The 22,942-nt window shown below is 47.6% G+C and overlaps 4 protein-coding genes across 9 annotated transcripts; 1 reads left to right on the top strand and 3 right to left on the bottom strand.

Annotated features, from left to right (window-relative positions):
* Positions 1–191: 191 nt before the first annotated feature.
* On the top strand, positions 192–9,359 carry LOC117640229 (kinesin-like protein Klp98A). 3 transcript variants are annotated; one of them, XM_034376561.1, is made up of 26 exons: positions 192–441; positions 856–925; positions 1,000–1,113; positions 1,195–1,311; positions 1,394–1,642; positions 1,720–1,863; positions 1,936–2,200; positions 2,275–2,447; positions 2,537–2,785; positions 2,872–3,058; positions 3,129–3,297; positions 3,373–3,454; positions 3,571–3,633; positions 3,722–3,895; positions 4,199–4,282; positions 4,516–4,698; positions 4,787–4,992; positions 5,085–5,454; positions 5,534–5,701; positions 5,813–5,974; positions 6,057–6,193; positions 6,302–6,361; positions 6,459–6,498; positions 6,599–6,662; positions 6,746–6,918; positions 7,046–9,359. In XM_034376561.1, the coding sequence occupies exons 1-26, from the start codon at positions 395–397 to the stop codon at positions 7,280–7,282; spliced, it is 3,987 nt and encodes a 1,328-aa protein (XP_034232452.1). In that variant the 5' UTR covers positions 192–394; the 3' UTR covers positions 7,283–9,359. The 3 variants fall into 3 exon arrangements, with proteins under 3 accessions (XP_034232452.1, XP_034232451.1, XP_034232453.1); XM_034376560.1 differs by having other exon boundaries at positions 6,057–6,214; XM_034376562.1 differs by lacking the exon at positions 4,199–4,282 and having other exon boundaries at positions 6,057–6,214.
* A 27-nt stretch (positions 9,360–9,386) lies between these two features.
* Positions 9,387–13,589, bottom strand: LOC117640230. Its single transcript, XM_034376563.1, has 8 exons — positions 13,317–13,589; positions 12,906–13,096; positions 12,788–12,828; positions 10,606–12,713; positions 10,346–10,528; positions 10,178–10,261; positions 9,999–10,089; positions 9,387–9,909 (listed from the first exon to the last, which is right to left on the bottom strand). The coding sequence occupies exons 2-8, from the start codon at positions 13,070–13,072 to the stop codon at positions 9,746–9,748; spliced, it is 2,838 nt and encodes a 945-aa protein (XP_034232454.1). The 5' UTR covers positions 13,073–13,096; positions 13,317–13,589; the 3' UTR covers positions 9,387–9,745.
* A 140-nt stretch (positions 13,590–13,729) lies between these two features.
* On the bottom strand, positions 13,730–21,004 carry LOC117640235. Of its 3 annotated transcripts, none has more exons than XM_034376571.1 (2): positions 20,842–21,004; positions 13,730–14,569 (listed from the first exon to the last, which is right to left on the bottom strand). In XM_034376571.1, exons 1-2 carry the CDS (start codon positions 20,890–20,892, stop codon positions 14,222–14,224), a joined length of 399 nt encoding a protein of 132 aa, XP_034232462.1. In that variant the 5' UTR covers positions 20,893–21,004; the 3' UTR covers positions 13,730–14,221. The 3 variants fall into 3 exon arrangements, with proteins under 3 accessions (XP_034232462.1, XP_034232464.1, XP_034232463.1); XM_034376573.1 differs by lacking the exon at positions 20,842–21,004 and adding an exon at positions 19,627–19,828; XM_034376572.1 differs by lacking the exon at positions 20,842–21,004 and adding an exon at positions 18,243–18,498.
* Positions 21,005–21,596: 592 nt separating this feature from the next.
* On the bottom strand, positions 21,597–22,894 carry LOC117640052 (acylphosphatase-1-like). 2 transcript variants are annotated; one of them, XM_034376271.1, is made up of 4 exons: positions 22,735–22,894; positions 22,611–22,627; positions 22,371–22,480; positions 21,597–21,933 (listed from the first exon to the last, which is right to left on the bottom strand). In XM_034376271.1, exons 1-4 carry the CDS (start codon positions 22,853–22,855, stop codon positions 21,819–21,821), a joined length of 363 nt encoding a protein of 120 aa, XP_034232162.1. In that variant the 5' UTR covers positions 22,856–22,894; the 3' UTR covers positions 21,597–21,818. The 2 variants fall into 2 exon arrangements, with proteins under 2 accessions (XP_034232162.1, XP_034232161.1); XM_034376270.1 differs by lacking the exon at positions 21,597–21,933 and adding an exon at positions 22,117–22,294.
* Positions 22,895–22,942: the final 48 nt, after the last annotated feature.

Raw genomic sequence — 22,942 nt, 5'->3', positions numbered from 1 at the left:
TGGGGGTAGCGTCGTACAAAAGGGGAGGGGGTAGAAAATTTTGAATTTGGACTGGTAAATCCTCTTTGGGCGGAAATAAAATTTTATTTAGGTTTAATTTTTTTCGCCTTGATTTCTTTCATCCCAAGATATGTTTTGGTAGCCTACCCCTAGTTTGCAAAATCATGTGGATTTGGGGACATCCAGGGGGCCGTGTGTTTTTTGTTTGTCGCTCCTGTCGTTGTCCTCATCAGCTGTCTGTCGTGGGACAGTTCACACATTCTGTTGCAACTTTGAAGGGAAGGAAATGCTGAAGAGATGCTGCACAGACTGGGAGTGATTGGGCAAAAGTATTGTGAGGAGTCATTAGAGTGTCGTGATTCTAAGTTGGCTGTAATTTAGAACCGACTTAACTATGGCGTCTGTGAAGGTAGCCGTAAGGGTTCGGCCCTTTAATCAAAGGTAATGTCACTGCTGCCTTCCGAATCGAGTTTGCGTCGTTTTTACCCACTACGCTTCAGTTACGTTTCCTTGTGATGTGCAGTCTAAATTCCTATTTTAGTAATATGCTTTGTTGGGACATGACAGACTTTTCCTAACCTAGCAAATCAATACATGTCAAAAGAGACTAAGTTTTGTTTAATCATGTCAGTTTAGCATGCTCATGTTCTTGCTGAATTGGCTCTAAATTCCAGCTCATTTCTGCATCGATTTCATCTCCTTGAGGTCAATTTTCACAACCATACCAATAGGGCCCTGCTCATTTTCTTCTCAAGGACCAACATCAGCCTACATTCTATCAGTAAAATTTATGTCTGGGCAGAAAAAAGTTTAGTGGCAAACATTAAAATTTGCTCTGTCATTATTTTTTTTCAGGGAAACTGATATGCAGGCTAAGCTGATCATAGATATGAAAGGGAAGAAAACTCGTATTGTCAACTCAAAGGTATTCATCCTTAAGAATCTTTTTCCTAAAGTCTGATGATTTTTTTTCCACACAATAAATTTGTGTATTTGTAGGTGGCAGATGGAAAAGATGGAGATTTAGGGAGAGAGCGCTACAAGGATTTTACATTTGATTACTCATACTGGTCCTTTGACCACGGAGACCCTCATTATGCATCACAAGAACAAGTGAGAATATTGTTTCAATCTGGACAAGTATTCATCAAGTGTGCATTGTGCATTTGATTCATTTTTGTTTTCTTAATCAAGGTGTTCCGCGATCTTGGAATGGATGTGATAGATTGTGCATTTGAAGGATATAATGCATGTGTCTTTGCTTATGGACAGACCGGAAGTGGAAAAACTTTCACTATGATGGGTGCTCCAGTACGTACAGCTCCTGTTCCTACTATATTTACCTTACCTGTTATGAAATTTTCTTAATTTTTTTCTTGTTCTTTCTGATTAGGAATGTATCGGTCTTATACCAAGGATATGTCAAACTCTATTCAGAAAGCAACAGGAAAATATGGCCCACTCTGGGGTCAAATATACATACCGCACTGAAGTCAGTTACCTTGAAATCTACAATGAACGAGTAAGGGATCTCCTTACCCCAGCTACAAATCATAGTTTACGGGTGCGAGAACATCCGCGACTCGGACCCTATGTGCAAGATCTCTCCAGACATCTTGTTACAAATTACCCTGAGATAGAGGTATAGTGTCATCACAGATAATATGCAAACTTGTGTAACTCGATTTTAACTAATACAAACCATTTTTATTGGTGTAGGAGCTTATGATAAGAGGCAACAATGTGAGAACGACTGCTTCGACTAACATGAATGATGTCAGTAGCCGGAGTCATGCAATATTCACTATCCTGTTCACTCAGGCTTGTTTCTCTGGTGACTTACCCACTGAAACTTTATCTAAGGTTTGTTTAAATCTTTTAGATTGTACTGTCGGTGTCTGATTGTTTCATTTACTGTACTCATAAACTTTCTAGGTTCATCTGGTGGACTTAGCTGGAAGTGAGCGTGCTGATGCAACTGGAGCCACAGGAAAGCGTCTTCAAGAAGGGGCACACATCAACAAATCCCTTGTTACGCTGGGGTCAGTTATTTCTGCTCTAGCTGATGTATCCAGTCCGGCTTCAGATGGAAGTAATGGAAGTGGTCGAAAAAATAGCTTTATTCCATACAGAGACTCTGTTCTGACATGGTTATTAAAAGACAGTTTGGGTGGTAACTCAAAGACAATAATGATTGCTGGTCAGTAATTTTTTACAACAGTTAACACTAATATTGAAGAAATTTTTAGGGTTTGACAAATGTTTTAATTCCAGCTGTTTCACCTGCTGATTGTAACTATGGTGAAACATTGAGCACTCTTCGATATGCCAATAGAGCAAAGAATATTGTGAACAAACCAACGGTCAATGAAGATCCTAATGTTCGCCTTATTCGAGAGCTGAGAGAAGAAATAGCTCGACTTCGTGCTCTTCGAGATTCAGAAATGGTATTAATTTATCAGTTTTAAGTCAGATTTGACTTGAAAATTGTACTTGTGCCACAGGTTTTAGTGTTTTCTGACAAACATTGTTTCAGACAACTTCAGGAGGTACATCAGGGTCAGGACTGGTTCTTGCACAGTTACACCAAACAGAAGCAAGAGCACAAGCTCTTACTGAAGAATGGGCAGAAAAGTGGAGAGAAACTGCCCAAATATTGAGTGAGCAGCATGCTCTAGGCTTAAGGAAAGCTGGTAAAGGAGTTGTCCTAGACTCAGATCGTCCACATTTAGTTGGCATTGATGACGACTTGAGAAGTACTGGGGTCACTTTGTACCATCTTAAGGTAAGCCATCTGCCTCATAGAAACTCCCTCTCTCACTTCACCATTCAAAATGTGGTGCATCTAACATGATGTTCTTGGCATTTCAGGAAGGACAAACGCATATTGGTTCTGAGGAAGGAGGTGATTGTGATATCATGCTGAGCGGACTTAATGTTGAGAAACACCACTGCACAATTGAGCTATGCAATGGAGTGGCCACACTTTTGCCCGCTCCCCAAGCTCAGTGTTGGGTCAACACTGTGCCTGTTGATAAACCCACTAAGCTTTCTCAGGGTGAGTTGTGTTTGTTATTACCACCAAAATTACAGTGTACATTTTTAAGCAATGGCTCCTTTGTTGATAGGTTGCATTATCCTGTTGGGGCGTACCAATATGTTCCGGTACAATGATCCTGTGGAAGCAGCAAAGCTAAGGAAGGAAGGTTCACGCTCTCATCTTAATTTATCTCGCTTGTCACTTCTGAGCTGGTCTACTCCAGATCTTCATGCATCTCTTGAAAATTTGCACTTGAAGTAAGTACTTATTCACCAGAACATGTGGTTTGTAGGATACGAAATGCATTAATTTAAATTGTTTTACACTTGCAGTCAAGACAGTGAGTTAAATGAATCTGGAACTTCCAAACTGAGACGTTCATCATTGCTGCTGAGAGACAAAGATGAAAGCAAAGTGTGTACTATCTTTGATGGTTATCATTATTATTTTTTTGTTCAATTTTACCTTATTATTGGCCACATTCATGACCACAAGATCACATTAGTCTGACCACATTTTCTATCTTACAGTCCCAAAGAGACCAGTTCATGAAACAGCAAGCCCTGGAGGAGGCACAACAAGCTCTTGATGAAGTATAATTTTTATGTTTCGAACTTATTGTTTGTATAACTCAGTCCTCATGTGAAATCTTCTATTCACACTACTCATTTTCTTTCTCAGGAACGAGAGCGCCTGGAGCAAAGTTACCTAGCCCAAAGTAGGCGATTAGCAGAGGACTGGCAGAGGTTGGAGCAGCAACAACAGGAAACTCGAGCCTCCTTGGCTCAAAGAGAAACTGAGCTGCAGCAGTTAAGAGAATCATTAGAGTGGGAGCGTTCTCAGCAGGCCTCCAGGGTGAGTTGAATATGGGAAGCTCCGTACAAATGCCCAATTTCTTCTTATTTTTCAATTATTATTTTTTGTATGTGAGTTTGTTTTTGCCGTGTTACAGTATTATATAGTTTTAGCTGTTCTTTTTATTTTTATTTTCTCAAGAGTATTTTAGAGTTACAGTTTCCTTCTCAACATTGTTTTACTGTTTAGATCTTTTTCTTTTTTAATACAATTTTTTTTAGAAGTGCCTTGCACCTTTTTATTTTAGCTTTTCTCCATGTAGTATGCACGTTACACTTTCTTTTATGTTTGCATTGTATTTAGGTTGAGGCTGATAATTTGGAAGTTGCACGTCTGCAAAGTGAACTGGAAAAGAGAGGGCGGGAATTGAGTAATCTTAAAGCCAAGGTATAGTACTGCATCTCCCAGAATTAATTCACTTGTTCTCCTCTTCCAGTTTTAAATCTTATACTACAATTTCTGTGCTTTTCATCTGATCTTCCATATTTGACTTGTTATATTTCTCACTCTCTCTTTTGATGGGTTTAAGGAAATGCATGTGTGTGTATTTTACCATGGGCAATGATTTAAAAATCAGGTTTGAAATGTTTCTAAAAAAACATCTTGTCTGTAAATTTCAGCTGAGTTCGTGGTCTGGTGAGATCACTCCAACTACAGACAGCTCCAATCCAACTTCTCCCCCTCCTCTTTCATCCCCCTCGGCTATTGACTCTGAAAGTATTGACTCCTGGGCAAGCACTGCACCTGGGTCTGCTGTGCAAGTTGGGGACAACGATGCAATGAAGTTACTGATTGAACAACATGTAAGTTTAAGCCTTTACGTAAACGATTTCATTTTTATATTGTTAAGTTGATCTAATTAAGTTTCTCTTACTGGCTTGAATTGTCCAGAAGAGACACATGGTGATGCTGGATGCTGAGTTCCAAAGGAAAGTTGCTGCTCTGGCTGAGGGTCGCGCTCGGGCCGAAAGGCTGGAGTCTGATATCAATATAGTGCAAAACGCAGAGTCAAACAGCTTACCAATAGAAGATCTGAAACGTTTGATAAGTGAACGTACACAAGAAGAATTGCAACGCATTATGGAACGCAAAAAATCGTAAGTGGTTTAAAACTTTCAAATTATATCAGACTTCTTGGAAAAGCTCCCTTTTTGTGATTAATACTCTGTTTTTCTTATGTTCTGGACAGATTCAGATTAGACCTAAAGGAAAGGTTAGCCCCCAGTAGTTCTGCTCCTGCTGCTTCCTCTTCTCAGCAGAGTACTCTTGGCGCATCCACCAGTAAGGGTCTCTCTGGCCAAGCTGAAGCTGAAACGCCAATGGTCACTGCAACAGAGTTTCTAGAAACACCTTACCTGCCTGCTTTGAGTGAAATCGTTGATGATGCTTCGTTTCACACTGCCTGTGCGTCACCTGCTATGCTAAGTGCCAGTTTCAGCAGTGCCATTCAAGACAATGCAAGTGCCGATGCAGGAGTGGACACAGGTGTTTTAAGTGACAGTGGTGTGGAGCTGGACACGAGGAGTAGTCTAGCAAGAGATCCTCTTTTACATAGCTGGGTAGGCTTTCCATCCTTTTTCTACACTCCTATTGATTTTAAAGTACTATTTTGCCATTATCCTACTTTGTGGTCCTCAGCTGCAGGCAAGCACCAACAATATTGTTGCAAGGGCTCTTCCAAATTGTGATGACAGTGATGATGTCTCGAGCACAGAGGATTGTCTCTCTAATAAGCCCCCTAACGTCCGAGGTGAAGGTAGTTCAAGCCGTGTTCGTCCTCACCACCGCCCTCCTCGCCATTTGAAGGTGATCTTTGGTTTCTGTTCCCTCCTTTTTAAACTGATCGTATGGTAGTACTGATCCTTCATTATCCAATATTTTAAGAGTTTTCCTAATCTGTTTGATATGTGCTCCTAGAATGGACTTATCAGTTTGCGTCGAGGTGAATCTGAACTTAATGTGAGGGATGCAATGCGAGCCATGCAAGCCTTATACCAACGTGTCGCAAACCAAAAAATGCTTGTTATCCAAAGTTTAGAGGACGATTGTGGTAAACAGGAGCTGAATGAGCGCATCGCTGTGAGTGATATGTTACCATTACACTGGATTAATTCAGCTTTTGATGTCCATAACTTTTTGATCTAAATATTTCTCTCATTAGGTGTTGCAAGAATTGCAAAAGCAGTATCTTTGCCTCGAATTGGCTCTTGAGCAGCACACAGGAAAAGAAAATCGTTCATCTCTTGGAAATCTGTCAACACTTCCAACTCTTGGTTCCATCGAAGACTCTGATGATATGTCCACATCTGCTGATGATATGTGAGTTTTACCATCAAATAGAATTATTGAGGAGTCATTTAAAAATTATTTCAGCTGACTTTGAATATTTACCTTATTTAATTTTAGAATGTCTGAGCCAAGCTATACTAATGGGCATCGTGAATCTCTTGACCATTCTGGTCTCAGGTAAAGTAAAACCTATAGTCTCTTAACTTTCTTTTGTGTATTTGATTTTGATTGATTGATTGTAAATTGACGTTATACATCTCTCCTCCCTTTTCAGGGAAGCCACCCTATCACCTTTAAATCCTGCCACCCTAAATGTGAGCTTTTTTTTTTTTTTTTTTTGGTGAAGTTTACCAGGCTTTCTGTGCAGGTTGTTAGTCACAGATAAATAATCCAAACAAACTCATCTTGTTTCAGAGCCAAGATGATAACTTCAGCAGTGTCAGCTTAGCACGCTCCAGAACATCTTTACATTCTTGTGGTGAGAGTCTTTCTTGTTTTAGCAAGGGATGTACACTGAAATCTTCCAATGTTAATTTTGATTTTCTACTTGAATGCTTACAGATGATGGAGAACTCATTCACATTCCGAGTTACGTAATACGAGGAGCTGGCTCATCTACTCACTATGAGTATGAAGTGCGTGTTAATGCTGGTGGCGAACGTTGGACACTGTTGCGCCGTTATAGGAGGTTCCGTGAACTTCACCTGCAAATGCGTGAAAAGTATGGATCTGTGGTGAGTACCGGTATTTATGTAAAAAGTTGCATTATCTTGGGGTCACTATTAAGCCTTCAAGTAGTCTTGGGGCTACTATTAAGCCTTCAAGCAACTAATTCAAGAATATTTTGTGCATTTGTATAAGGTTTCATCATTGGAATTTCCTCCACGTCGCTTGTTTTCAAAGCGCTCTGAAGTGGTGGCTGGCAAGAGACGAGCTCAACTTGAGGTTTATCTACGGGCACTCATTCGAGTGTGCTCCACTGTAGCAAGTTGCCCTCTCCATCAGGCTAGGGATAATCTTACCCGTCCAGTTTTGATAGATTTTTCTCCATTCTTCAGAAAGGGTGTGTTTGAATCTGGAAAGTACGGAACGAGTTAATTCCCTCCTATCCACAAAGTCCATCAAAGTAGAGACCTTATCACTTTCTTATAATCTTATGACTTTTATGTTACACAAATTTCCAGTTTTATATTTTTTCTGTTGTTCTTGAAACAGACAGTTTGTTCTCAAGATCTTGCTTATTCTATCTATCCTCAGCAAGAAAAGTGTGACCTATTTAGTGCAATCATTTCAGTAAAGTATTTACTGGCATATTACCAGCTGTATTTTATTGACCAGTTGTCTGTGATTAACCACCAATATTTTTAATTGAACAAGTGTTTGTTTTCCTTTCTTTTCATTGTTTTATGTTTGTTAGGATTGCAAGAAATGCTGTAGCATATATTTTCTAGAACTGTACATATAGTACACTTTTCCTCGCTAATCAGTGAGCTGGTATATTTAGACAAATTATTCTTGTTGATATTTCCTGTTTAAGATGAATAGCTATATAAATATTTATCAATTGATATTTAGCAGTACCATGATAGTACTACCAGCACAGTAATAGATAAAAATTGTTTATTCGTCAAATTACAGGTAAGTCTGAAGTGTGGTACTTACCAGGTTTAGATGGCTGTGTTTTTATCTCAACCAGATACTATGTGCACAACTTGCCTCTCTTTCTGTGTTAAATGTTATTTGCCCACATCTGTATTGAGAATATTTTCCAATCATTTCTCATGTCCAGTGCCCATGGTTTACGTAAGCTTTAACTAGACAATGTCAATTGAATTGCTTTATTAAATAGTGACTGGGACTTTTTCTTACTTGTTTATGAAGTGCGGGTATACGTCCACATACATACAATTAGTTTTTGTGCTTCACATGAAGCTGCTTCTGTTTGATGTACTTGTGCTTGTGTTGTATTTCTCAACGGTATTTCATTTTACCATTTTTTCATTTAAGTTTTATTACTGTATGGAAAGTTGACAATAATGTGTTCATGATAAGCTGCTCACAATGAGTGTGAATCTTGTGCATTGAAAATGTTTGAAAGAAGGTTTTTTTTCTTTTTCTGTAAGTTTTTAAAACTTGTAATCAATTTTTGAGAATCACATTCTTTTTTTTTTTTGGTATATTCATGGTAATTTACATATGAAGCTGGGTTTTGGAGCTTTATATTTTGCACTGTTAGTGGTTTGAATGCCAAAGGACTATCAGCTTTTGCTTTGCTGTGGTCTTGAGGTGTATTTTCATGGTGGGATGTTGGACTTGATTGAAAAGGAATATGATTTTATTTGCTACCTTGACACTAATTCTGGCCTAGTAATTTTATCATTTAAAAAAGCCTCATGTATAAGACATTTAAAGTTTGCTTTTAATTCTCAGTTGTCTTTCTCTTCAGAGATTTACCCACTGATTGTTAGATTTATTGTTTATAGTTTGTTTTTGAATCACTTTAGAGACTGTTGATGTTTAGTAGTTTCTTTATTAGACCACTTTACTGTTAGTGATCCAATGCTCCATTGTTAATTCTTTGATTAAAATTTATTCTATCCATGTTTGGTCGTTATTTTCAAAAGCAAAGCCAATGTTAAAAGTTTGAGTACTTATATTAGGTTCATGTATTTGCTCGACTACTTGATTCACATTTGTGACTCTAATCCTTTATGTTTGGTATCTTAAACTTTATTGTAGTTTAGGACGTATCTATAAAGGTTGCCTCAAAGCTACAAAAAGGGGATGGAAACTTTGTTTGATTGGCTGTGTAAGTTGTTTTCTCATTTAATAAGAAGCCAAAAGACTGGTGTCATGCTGCACGTATTGATATTGAAAATTTTCTGTGACTGTATTTCAGCTAGATGCATTAGCTCTTACTCAAGCTGACCCTCCCCCATTTCTATTTAAGAATTGTAACGTCCAGAGAAAATTGATAATGAGGCTTTGCATCTAGTGTTCACTATATATTTTATTAGATAAATGCATTGACATGTTCGTGAGAGAAGTTTATGAAAGTCATGTCTCAATTTGATTTTATACATTCTACCAGTACATTTACTCCTTGGCCTCCTTGGCATGGAGTACATGATTCTGTTCTATGAAACTTGAAATATATGTATTGTTGGTCACAAGGTACTGTGTAAAATAAACATTCACAAGCTTTGCAAGTTACATTCAAATTATTAAAACTTTGTACACACATCATATTGATTATAAGCAAAGGAACTCACTTGCATAGACAACAGAAGGCTGACAGAAAACTGCCAATATAATGAAATACACTACACTAGTAGTTGACAGATAGACCTGAAATACCATGAAGTGGGATTAAAGATATTAGACTAAAGGAGGCCTACAAGATATGTAGTCCTGATTTAACCATTATGCTGGCAGGAATATGTATCTCTAGCTTTTTACATAAATCAAGGCAATCTAGCAATGGTTGATTGTTAGTGAAATCTGTGACACATGTCAAGAATATATTTTTTATGTACATATGGAATTGATGGCAAAAATTAATTAATGATGCCCTAAAGTATTTGTACGGCAAGCATCTTGGCTCACACAGACAGATATGTCACCAGACACTGAATGCACATCAATCAAACTATCATCAAATGTATCTGCCATAGAATGCATTCTGGCTGCCAGCTGGGGACTTCCACAGTTCACGCGAACACGACCTGTTAATAACCATTGGTTTCATTAGATATTTTGTGATTGTTTATAGAATGAAATGGAGCAGAAAACAGCATGAATACAGAGAGCTCACCCTCATGTTTAATAACTTGTGGAGCAGGGGCATCCATAAGTTTACTAATTTTTTCTCCACCCTTGGGAACTGGGAGCTTTGTTGCCTCATCCTGTAAATATGTTCAGTTCAAGACAAATTTTTCGAGTCCCGCGATTGTAGCCTAAAATGTTAAATTACAAGGACAAAGAAACACGAACCAATTTGACGCATGGTGCCTTCGTATATTTGACTGGTGGAAGACCACAGCCAATGTTGGGATTTATGTTTTCCATGTTTGATACCTACAAATAGTACACAGCAGAAAAAAGACAGGATGCATTTTATTTTGTAAGTTCTAAGAGTTTTTTTATGCACAGTGAACATACCTGAGAACTTGTTGGTTTTGGAATTGATGATTTCACCTCACCAGCCCGCCATAATGCACGGGCATGCATTTCTTTTTCAAACCCAGATCGGTCTGAGCACTTGCCTTTAATGTTTGTAACAAGTACCGGTGAGGGGCTGTTGTGAATGTAAGCACCGACAGGACTCTGAATATTCTCCAATACCTGAAATGCGGAGAAGACATTAAGACCACTAACACCATCACCTGTCAAAAACGCGATTTTCTGATCCACATTCACACCTTGTTATTAGGTTTTGAGGTAAAGTTTTTGGGTATGCGACTTCCACCTGCAACTGGGGCCACTGGCTTTTTGAAGAAACCAATCTTAGGTTCTGAACTAGGTGTTACTGGCCTCTGATATTTGGAAGTGATCTTACTTTCTGAAGACGATGTCATAGGACGAACAAATTGCTTGGGGGTCTGAGGAGATGTCATGGGAACCAGTTTTGTAGGGGTCATAGAGGCTACACGAGGGAGCTTTGATGGGAGCTTGTTAGAGCTTCCCTTGGTAGAGACACCCTGCATGTTCTTGACATTTTTCTGGGGTGTATGTTTGAAAAGCTGCTTGTGCAAAGGAGAGATACCCTTATGGTCATTTGTTCTGCAAGAACTTGTCTGTTTCAGCCTTGGAGACACATCCACTGCGTCATGGTACTCAGATGAACTCGCACTTGAGTTCTGTTGATGAGTATGGGGTGAACTCACAGTCTTTGGCATCAAGGGAGCCTTATGCAAAGGAGACACATTCTGTTCAAGAGGAGATGGAGACACTGTGGGATTTTCCTCATCCTTTTCAGCATTTTTACCTTTCTTGTTGCCTCTACGGCCAAGGATATATTCCACACCGTAACGCATCATCATTTCATACTCCTCAAGAGTGTCATTCAACTCTCCCGCATAAGATGAGACGTCAGAGTCATTAGTCAACACATCCTCATCATGACAAGACTGAATTGAAGAGTTACTCTGGTTTTCAGAAACTGAATTCAACCTGCACACACCAGATATCTCAGAGCTTTCATTATCATAACTATCTGTATGTTCCATTGCCTCACCCTCATTCTCACTACAAGGATGAACTTCATTGGATGAGGAGTTCTCATGATTGGAACTTTCAAAAGTACTACCAGCACTCCCTAAAGTACCGTTAGAAATGGGCTGGTTGAGTACATTTGAATATTGCATCTTGCTTGATGTACTTTCACTCCCACTCGTCACATTTACCACACTGCTTTCTCTACATTCTGTGGACTCTTCCTCATACTGAGAGTATGAAGCACCACAGTTCCCTAGATTTTCCACAGATTGTTTATTATAATGCTCCTCAGAACTGAAGGAGCTACCAGGACCACTATTTAAGCCAGTGTAGTAAGTATTAGATTCAGTTTCAGAAGAGAGGACATTGCTCTCCCTTCCAGTCGTATACATGATAGAATTTGAAAGCTGCTGATCCTCAAGATCGTTAGCACCAATGCCAAACATTTTAAAGCGATCTTCAAGGGACTGTGTTGTAGAGGTAGAATCTTCCGCACCATGAAAGGGCACATTTTCATTTTCTTTAAGCTGTGAAGCATGATACAAGGCAGCTTCAGACAAAATTGAGAGGAAGCCTCCATCTTTGTCCACAGGCACTTCATCCGATAAATTAATATTGGTAGAAGCAGCTGGCTCGATAACTTCGCACGAGTCATCATCAATTGTGTAAGTCTCATTATCCTCAATCTCTGGCAAAACTTCGTATGTGGAAGTAAGCGCTTTATTTGACTTAGACTCAATGCAACCTGGTTTCAGCAGTTGGCCATTGGCACCAACCTTGGGTGTACTCAGCAGCGAGTCATTATTAAAGCCACTCTCTGACCCCGATTGAGTCTCATTCAAATTAGAGACATTCTTACTCTCTATATTTTCATTAGATGTTTGTGCTTCTTGTGATAGATCTTCAGAATTATTCCAGGTATTTCCTGAGAGTCCAGAATGAAGTCGAGCAACATTCATTGCATGCTCCGTATTTTCAAGACTGTCTTCAGACATGTTGGAAAAAAAGGAGGATGCTTTCCGAGGGGTGTGAGAGTTCATCCTAGGTATGCTTTCTGGTGCAGTATTGTCAAGGCCAACAGGCTTGTCAGACTCTAAACTGTCCTCAGAAAACTTCGAATAAAAGTTGGCTTCATTCAGAGAAGGTTGAGAGTTTGACGTATTTCCAGAAAGTGCTGAGCAAAATTCTCCTTTCGAACTATCTTCTGGCCTGTCAGAAATTGTGACAAAACTTTCAGTCTCCAAAGAATCAGCAGAAAGTGACAAATTGGCCCGATCTGTTGTATCTGATGATGTAGTTTTAGTACCACTCTCTGTAATTGCATAAATGAGATTAATACAGAGCAAAAAACTAGTAACAGTATTCATCTAAATAAGAAAAGAATACCTTTATCATCAATTGAATTGGCTGCATTGTTAAGGGGAGTGCTACGATACAGAAAAATAAAACAATGCTAGAGAACAGCAGAAAGTCTTCGCTCATCAAAAAAAAGGATAAATTTTACCTTGGTTTCCAGTTAAATGTTGGGAAATAAAACTGCGTTCGCCGTTTTAATTGGGAGGCTTTGTTAAGTTCCTTAGTAGTCACAGGTCCAAAAAACACTTCTTCGTCACTGTCACATATTGGTGTGTCAGTCATAGGCGACCCAGGCACTGATGTAAATCTTTCCATAGTGTTTGGTTGTGTGTCAACAATCTAGAGAATTAAAATCGACACTAATTAATAAATCTGATTGGAGAACTTGACACAGAAAACAACATTGCTGTAACAGAGAAGCTGCTCTCTCAATGAATTCAGAAACAGGCCTCTCAGATGAAGATTCGCCATTTGGTTACGGCGAAACATGGGGAACCACATTCAAAATCATGCCATATTTGTTCAGTGCGTAACAAAATCAAGGCAGTACAGTACTTACATTTTGAAGGAACAATGAACTGATTCGAAAGTAACGAACTTCCAACGGCCCCACTGCCTTTATGCGTCACTTTCAAAATAACTCTCGAGACGCCTCACACAACCTTCACAATCCTTACGCGGCTGAAGTAAGTACGCAACTGGGAGCGACCGAAGCAGAAACCTTTCATTCAATAACACTGAAAATCTACACAACTTTGAACGTGTTCCTAACACTCCATTTTGAACAGTTTCCCTCGCGTGTTGTGACTTGTCTGTCACGGCCCCCTCGACCCACAAGAAACGGGAAGAGATCCATATGGCTTTGGACGGGAGGGCGCCATTTTCAAACGACTTCGGTGAACGGTCTTTGGAGGAAGTCGTGAAGAGACAAATCTAAGTAGTGATTCGTAGGAAATAAAATTGAGAAAATAGTCACGGTTGTATCATAAGTTTATTCAATCAGTCATCACATATCACATTTTGGAACTTGGAAAGCGTCCAGGCAGACGATCGCGCAGACGATGCATGGTCGACAACGGTCAAAGTCAAATTGACACCCATCACGTTCCTCGAAGGACACGCAGTGTGCACGCAGCGTGCAGTGGTGGCAAAAAAAGAGAAGGAAATAGAAGGACTTTCTGCGCACTCAATACACTAAATAATACACAGACACATTTGAGCGACAAGCTCTTAATGGCACTTAACAAGTTGAGGGCCATTATTCAGAGGAAAACCCGATTGTGTACATAAAAAGGAAGAAATAGTATTGTCACAAGCCTCTTACAAAAATCACAGAATCTGTTCTTCCGTCGTGACAGAAACTCTCACAACAAGGACACAGTCCGGGGGCGGTGGTTAGAGTATATGGACGCACTGAAACACACATAACAGTGGAGTGCCGCGCGCAGTGCGGGAGTCGGGGCGCTATAAGATGCCGGTCTTCTGCAGCGCGAAGTAGGCCACGGCCCAGATGACGAGCCCCGCGATGGTGGCCACCAGGAGGATGGTCTTGTTGCGGTGCCAGGGGTTGGGCCGCAGGCCGGGGGACTTGGCCAGGCCCGGCGCCATGGCGCCCATGGCGCGGCACAGGTCCGGCTTGCACAGCGGCGCCCCCGAGGCCGCGCGCGCCGCGTACGACGGCGACGTCCGGCTGCCGGGGACCGCCGGCAGCGGCACGGCGCCGAACTCGCCCATCTCCACGGTGGTGGCCGCGCCGAACTGGCTCGCTTGGCTTGCCCCGTTGGCGTCGCGCTCAAAGGCTGCGTTGTCCATCTGCAACAGGTGTCCAAGGGTTAGTGGGGCTATCTACCGTCTCTCTGCCTCTCTCGCACTCACGCAATGGATTGCTCTCCGAACGAGGAAGCCATTGGTGGGGTCACACGTTCGGTTCGAGTTCCATTTAGCGACTCTGGAGCTCAAAACGCGTCTAGAGTTTTGGCCGCCTCCACCGGCCTTCTGGCCCACTGTGCGCCCCACCGACGACGCACCGCACGTGCGAGCGTTCGGGTACATTGGCCGTGTCCACACGACCCACTTTCACTGCTTGGCAAGTCCCAAAGTGACGTTTTCGCGCGCGTTTTGATCCAGGCGATCCAAGGGGCACCCACCGAGCGTGCAATCGTAACCCCTCCAGCTGGGGTGTCCAGGCCTAGAGGCCAGGCCTGGCGCAACACAAGCTCAGCGGGCCACGCGGGTCCATCGGGATCGCGTCCCAGAGTCCCAGCCTCCCAGCGCGGCTCCTGGACCGGGCTGTACTGCCTGCCCTGCCGGCACACTGTGCGAGGCACCTTGCCCGCCGTGCTCCATCGAGCTAACGTAAAGGTTGCGCAACCCGTTGCCCCACGGCCCCACGCCAAGCGGCCTGCCTGGCTCACTCCGAACCGCTCCTCTGTCTCCCTCGCGCCCGAACGGCGCGCGCCGTGCGTGCGAGAGAGACAGAGCGACGAACCTCCGTTTCGGACTCAGCTTGCTGGCATCCAGGCCCGCTCCGGCAGAACCAGGACCACTCCCGTGAGCAGGTTGCAGTCGAGCGGTTCAGAAGAGCGGTTCTTCGCTCTGTCTCTCTCGCACCCTTATGGAGTGCCCCATTAGTGCGAGAGAGACAGAGCGTCGAATCGGCTGGAGGCGCGGCTCCGCCTGGAGCGCCGAGGCGCCGAAGCGCCCGGGCAGCAGGCAGACCCGCAGCGAGCGGCGGCGCGGCGGGTTGCCTATCGCAGAAACCCAGGCGTCCCACAGTGGGCCAGAAGTCCAGTGGAGGCGGCCAAAACTACCAACGCGTTTTGAGCTCCAGAGTCGCCAAATAGGCCTCGAACCGAACGTGTGACCCCACCAATGGATTGCTCTCCGAACGAGGAATCCATTGGTGGGGTCACACGCTCGGTTCGAGTCCCATTTAGCGACTCTGGAGCTCAAAACACGTCTAGAGTTTTGGTCGCCTCCACCGGTCTTCTGGCCCACTGTGCGTCCCGTCTACTCCGCACAGCGTTTTCTCGCTCTTTCGCACTCTCACGCACACACCTACAGTGCACGCCCCATGAGTGCGAGAGAGACAGAGCGACGAAAGCGCAGTGCCAAACCAGGCTACTGTGCCTCGACGTCGAAACGCGCGGCTGCCTTGCCTGTTGCAGCGCTGCCGGCATGCTGCCGGGCTTGCACCACCCCTCCCGATCCGCCAGCAGACAACAGAGCCTGCGATCGGGTGGGTAAGCTGCCGGGTTCTCACCCACCGTCCTCGGCCGGGTGAGCGCTCTTACCCGGTGCCAGCACAGGTTCAGTCGGCGCTGGCCGGCCGGACCTAGACTGACACAGACTCGTAGCGGCCAGCGGCGGCGACCAGCGCCCGCTCGACGAGCCACAGCGCCGACGGCGAGACAAACCTAGCCGCAGCCGCGCCAAGCGACTGGCAGGCGTCAGGCGAGTGGCATCTTGCTCTCTCACTCCCATAAGCAGCCAACGAGTGAGAGAGAGACAGCTGTGTCGACTGGCGGCTCGCTGACTGCCACCGGCCTCGCCGGCGACGGCAGCCGGCCGCGTTGGCTCGGGTCGAGCCGTCGTCGGCACGCTGGGTCTAGGCACCCGTGGCGGGTAGCGCGTTACCCGGCCACCTCAACAGCGGGTGGGTCTGGGTCTGGGTCTGCGCTGCCGGCGGCCGGGTAGGCAAGTCAACTCAGGCGCGGCCGGCCGGGTAGCCAGCGGCCGCCTTACCCACCCGATCGCAGGCTCTGGCAGACAAGTCGTATTCATCGCTCTGTCTCTCTCGCACTCATGGGGCGCCTCGTAAGGGTGCGAGAGAGACAGAGCGACGAAAACGGCTCTCGGAATCAGTCTGCGGCGCTCGCACCGAGTGTGGCGCCCACGCCGCCGGCGCTCCACCGCATTCAGTAATCATAATTAGCGGGCGGGCGACGCAGGCTGATTCCGAGCGCTGCTCGTCGCTCTGTCTCTCTCGCACCCTTGCGGGACGCCCCGTGAGTGCGAGAGAGACAGGGCGACGGAATGAGCCTGCCGGGTTGGCGCCACGGTGCAAGAAGGCGTGGCGGTAACGCGACGGTGTTGGCGCGTGAAAGCGACTCCGGTCCGAGGCGTCCCCGTGCGATGCCCGCGCGCTAAGCGACCTCGGCGACGACACTGCAGACTGATTCCGAGAGTCGTTTTCGTCGCTCTGTCTCTCTTGCACCTATAAGGGACGCCCGATGAGTGCGAGAGAGACAGAGCGACGAAAACGACTCTCGGAATCAGTCTGCTGGACGCGAGACGCGACCGGCTTACTTCCGCGAACGGGACTCGGGTCCGGGACTGGGCGCCAGCGCGGTCGCCGCTCCCTCGCCGTCAGCGCCGTCGGCCTGCCACTGATCACTCATGACTCCGTCTAGAGGCACGCCGCCGAGACCCATTTTCCGAACCGCGGTTCGTCGCTCTGTCTCTCTCGCGCCTCTGCGGGACGCGCCATGAGTGCGAGAGAGACGGCGCGAATCGCTCGGCAGCACGCACCTCGGCCCCGTCATGGACGCCGTCATGGATGCCGCTCCCGCGCCCCTCGCGTCCGATGACCCAGTGGGTCGTTCGGACTCGGTTCGGACGCAGCCGCGCTTATCAGTGCATCAGCATCACAGAGGCTCGGACAACAATCGGCTGTCTCGGAGGCGGCAGCGCGGCAGCCGTCAGGTCGTAGGATTGAGGAGTGCAGCTTCGCGGAACTCCGCGACGCAAACACGCGCGACAGGGACAACCCCAACAGTGATGCAAACAGAAAACAGCTCATTCGCGATGCCGCTTCGAGGATTGCAGGGCTCTCAGCGTCACGGAGCGCGCTGCACCGGCAGCTTCCCGGCAGCAGACTGATTCCGAGAGTCGTCGCTCTGTCTCTCTCGCACTCGTGGAGCGTCCCGTGTCGGTGCGAGAGAGACAGAGCCACGGAAACGACTCTGGGTCGAAGACGACGGTCGTCGCCTCGGACGCGCCACAATAAAGAGCCGGTCCGTGATGCCCACAAACCGTGGCCGATAACACTTATCGCGAAAGCCGGCGCAGAACGCGGAGTGCCGAACGCGCCCGCTGACCCGAGACATCCGTGCTGCACGCTGCGCCGCCACTTCGGTGACGCGGTGGACGTTGACGACGCGGAGGGAGGCGGCGCGAGATTTCGAACGGCCGGCGCGGCCGGCTGGTACAAGCACAGTGGGAGTGGGCCAGAAGGCCGGTGGAGGCGGTCGAAATGCCGGACGCGTGTTGAGCTGCAGAGTTGCTGAGTGGGAATCGAACCGAACGCGTGACCCCACCAATGGATTGCTCTCCGAACGAGGAATCCATTGGTGGGGTCACACGTTCGGTTCGAGTCCTGCTCAGCGACTCTGGCGTTTTGGCCGCCGGCGCCGGTCTTCTGGCCCACTGTGGGCTATGGATGTCGCACGGCATGACGGGGCCGGTTCGGGGGCGGAACACTCACGGTGTTATTGAGCACGTTGCCGTTGGCGGGCATCGGGAGGCCGTCCCAGCCGCGGCCCTCCCACGACGTGGACCTGGAGGTGGCCATGGCCTCTGGGCGGGACGCTGCACTGCAGGCTGTGGTGCCGGCTGCACTACAGGCTGCGCTACAGGACCGCGACGGCGGGCACGGCGGGCATCGCTGCTATCGGCCGGGGCGTGCTGTCACCGCGGTCGCCGTCGTCGCGGTGGTCACCGCCACATGGCGGCGGCGGTTCGGCGGGCTTGGCGGGGCGTGGCGGGCCGCGGGCAGCCGATGCTCGGACTCGGCCTCTACTAACTGATGGGGCGCGTGTGGCGCGGTGCGGTGCGCGGTGCCGTCCCCGCCCCGCCCCGCCACCGGGCCGCTCAACGCGCTCAACGCGCCGGCCGCCGGCGTGCACGGCGGCGTGGTCGAGTCACTCCCTCCCCTTCTCCCTCCCCCTCCCCATTCCTATTAGAGACAGGCCCTTGTGAAGTCGAAGCGGCGAATGCTGCCCGCGGTGTAGGACAGGTTGGTGGGATGGCACCGCGCCAGCCGGGGGCGATGCCGAACAGTCGTTTTCGTCGCTCTGTCTCTCTCGCACTCGGCCGGAACGCGCCGTGAGTGCGACAGAGACAGAGCGGCGAAAACCACTCTTCGGAATCGGGCCGCAGGCGGCGCCGCGTCGAGTGCGAGTCGCGTGTTTACGGAACGGTACGCGCTAGGGACCCTCTCTAGCCGCGCGACCTCTGCAGTCACACTACGTACAACAAACGGCCGAAATACGGGAAGTCAACTACGCGACGCTACGCCAGCCCAAGCGGCGCGCATGCTCGGATTGGCCGGCCGCCACTGGACGGGGACGGGGAAGGACCAACCAAAGTCACCGACAATGACAGTCAGGACGCGCGGCACACTGGCGGCACGCGAACCTCGCCGGCCAGGCCGGCCAGGCACTACACTGCCGTGGTCGACCTCTACAACTTGATTGTATACATTTGGAGCTGAAGATCCGTTTGCGGGTCCGGGTTACCGTGGCGACGCGACGAGCAGCGGACTGATTCCGAGAGTCGTTCTCGTCGCTCTGTCTCTGTCACACTCCTGGGGTGTCCCGTACAGGTGCGAGAGAGACGGAGCGACGAAAAGGAGTGTCGGTATCAATCAGTGTGCTGGAAGGCCGCTCCAGCCTCCAGCAGCTGGACTGGACTGGTCTATTGACCTTTCGGCCTGTCTCCTCCGGCATCGCCATCTCCTCCACGCGCGTCGTCTCCTTGCCAATGAAAGCGAAACGTGGAAAAAGGAGGAGGGCGTTTGGTCGCTCTGTCTCCGTCGCACTCACGGGGCGGCCCGTGAGGGTGCGAGAGAGACGGAGCGCTGTCCTCACCATGGCGGCAGGACGCGAGGAGGAATCACCGAGTTTCTCGTCGTTGTCGTTGTCGACGCGTCATGCCGGAATCGGCTGTCGGTTCGCACGGCGCGTTCCAAGTTGGATTTCGATCTCTACGCGGCAGTGTCGTGGACACGCTCGCCGCGACGTCGCGGTGGGCCTGCCAGTTGGGCCGCCGCTGGAGCACTGCTGGCCCACAGTGTGCCCCGTTGTCTGCTCCCTGCTCCTCAATCCGATCCCCTCTACTGCTCCGCGGACTCCGCCAGGACTCCACCAGGACTCCGCGAGGAGCGCAGCGCTTTGGCCAGCTCGCCGCAGCCTTTGCCGCCACACCGCGGCACCGCGGCCTTGCCGCTCGCGACCGAGCTCGCGACCTTCAGCCGGTGTTTTACGCTGCACCTGTACCCCTCCCCCGCAAATCCTTTGTGGTGTCCAGCGTGTCCCCCCTCCCCGGCCTTCCCTCTTGCCCCCTTCGCGCACCGCGGGCCCGCGGTGCAGCAGACTGATTCCGAGAGTCCTTTTCGTCGCTCTGTCTCTCTCGCACTCACGGGGCGTGCCGCAAGGGTGGGAGAGAGACAAGCAGTGCTCGCAATCAGCCCGCAGGCAGGCATCCCACCAGCCGCGGAAGTGATGTGAGCTGCCTAAGCCAAGGAGTCGCAGGCGTGCGGACACCGTCCACCGGCCGTCCAGCAAGCCGAAGGATCGTTTCGTCGCTGTCTCTCTCGCACCCCTACAGGCCCTAAGCGACGCCCCATGAGTGCGAGAGAGAGAGAAAACTGTGCTTCGTCGCTCTGCATCTCTCTCGCGTCCCCACGGGACGCCCCTTTAGTGTGAGGAGAGATTGAGGAGCGGAAGCACTGTTCGTTCGAAATCATGTCCTCTCTCCTGTCGTGTCGTCACACCACGCAGGATAGACACCCCCAAGCAGCCCGCGGGATGATCTAGCGAATCAGTCAGCGACGGCTGGCCGCCTCTTTGCTGTCCTGTACTGCCACACTGCTACGCGAGGGACGGCTTCAGTCGGGCTGCGGCCAGCTATCGCTGACAGATTTGCTGAATTAGCCCGCCGCTGTCCGCACTCGATCTGACAGCAAACTGTCTCCAAGAGTCGTTTTCGTCGCTCTGTCTCTCTCGCACCCAAACGGGACGCCCCGCGAGTGCGCGAGAGACAGGGCGACGAAAAGGACTCTCGGAATCAGTCTGCTCACTGACCTGATCGGTGAGCGCCGCCTCCTCGTCCGCGCTGCTGGGGGTCTTGTCCATGTCCGTCGCGGCGGTCGCGGCTGCCTCCACCAGCGACGAGCACTCGAGTGCGGGGAGTGCGGAGTATCGGCGGCCGCCGCGCCACGCCTCCGCCGTGGGGCCGTGGACGTGCATCTGCCGCAGCCACATGTGTACATGTGTCTGCGTGTAATTAGTATCCGACCAGTTCCATTCGATCCGATTCGACATTCGACCGCGCCGAGCCGCGCCGCGCGTGGCTGCCACTTGGGCCTAGCCTAGGCCGCGTGCCGTCGCCCTGCGCTGTCTCTCTCGCACCCCTACGGGACGCCCCGTGAGTGCGAGAGAGACAGCGACGGCCGTTCGGAAACGGCGTGCAGGGACGCCCTAACCGGCACACCTGTGCGCCGCGGAAGCAGACCGACTCCGAAGAGTCGTCCCGTCGCTCTGTCTCTGTCGCACTCATGCAGCCTCCCGTTCCCCAGGGGTGCGAGAGAGACAGAGCGACGAGACGACCCTCCGGAATCGGACCGGGGCCGTTCGTGTGCGGAGTGCGTCAAGAGTGAACCAGTAAACCACGAGCGCGCACCCATAGCGTGTACGTTGGGTTGCCTGCCGGCGGGCGCCGAGCACGTTGGGTTGCCTACCCTCCGGGTGATCTTGGTATATTTAATTGCGAAGCACGCGTGGCAATAAAGGGATTTATCTTTTATGTGTTGGCGGAAGCCAGAGTAACGTTTTTCACATTGACTGTTTTGCTTATTTTATTGATTGTTTGCATAAAACTTGACAGGACAGCAAATTTGTATCACTATCACAATGGATGGCAAGCCATTCCAGTTTTGGAATTTTAAATGTAGAAAGTCAGTGTCACTCTTTTCAGTCATTATCTCAGTCTTATTTAAGTGGGCATTTCAGCAACTCATAAGTTAATGATTTAAAAAGGTTCAATTATGCGTGCCTTATCTTCAACGGCGGACAGAAAAGTCAACAAATGAGTACTCTGGTACTGTTTTCTCTCCTCTGAAATCCACTTTGTCAATTCTTGATTTAGGACTTCCAGTTTTCCTGAGCCAATTTTTCCTGAAAGAAAGACAAGGTTCATGCAGTAAGGTACCTTGAGTCAAAATTGGTCAACAATACTAGCATATTGGTACTAGTGATTGCCACTTCTGCAATAATTTTAGATTATCTGCCCACACTATGTAATGGTTCATATTTTTTTGGTATTTCTTTTTGGAGTAAGGGGTGAAAAAAAGTACAACAAACTTTCTGATTAAATTTAAATCTATATCACATTTGAATCATAGTACAGGTTGACTACACACATTAGCCCCGTATATCAAATGAGGTAAATGTGTATGAATCAATTTCCTTAACATTTCTAAACTCCGCTTTGTCAATCTTTGATTCTGGGCTTCCAGTACGTTGCAACCATACTTTCCTGTTAATAAAAGGCCCCATTGTTTAAAAGAATATTTATAATGAATTACAGAACTAAAATTTCGCTGCTAACTTACATCTTTTCCACTTGGGACGCTTCTCCTTCAAGCTGACCGAGGACGCTACCTTGTGGCGTGTTCATACACCACCCTCGAAGACCAAGTTCTTTGCCTTGCTTTTGCGTGTACTGCAACACAAGAATTGAGGCATTGCAATGATTACTTCACCGATTACAATGAATAAATACAAATATTTTTCAAATTGATTATTCATGAAACTAGTGCCAGGCTGATAGAAGCTACTTTGCTTATACTCACTTTTCTAAAGAAAACGCCTGAAACAACAAAATTAAATAAGAAATTAGTGAAGTGTATTTAGTGCACTAGAAATTTCCATAACCTATCCCATTGAAAAGAAACAGCTTGATCTCGAATAACAAACCTTGCACTCTGCCGAAAACCTCAAATTCAAGACTTAAAAGTTTGGGTGATGCCATGACGGGTCCGAGAGGAGCTATCAGTGCAAAGCACGTCAAAAATGTTGCTAATAAACAAAATTTCATCAATTGGTTACCAACGACAACATCAACAAAATACTGTCTGGTAGCAGAAGACAAACTACGAACAGTAGCACCAACTTTTATTACTAC

The sequence above is a fragment of the Thrips palmi genome, unplaced genomic scaffold (assembly GCF_012932325.1).
Source record: "Thrips palmi isolate BJ-2018 unplaced genomic scaffold, TpBJ-2018v1 HiC_scaffold_12, whole genome shotgun sequence".
NCBI lineage: Eukaryota > Metazoa > Arthropoda > Insecta > Thysanoptera > Thripidae > Thrips > Thrips palmi.
The sequence above is the reverse complement of the archived record's forward strand: the minus strand, read 5'-3'. Positions and strand labels throughout refer to the sequence as shown.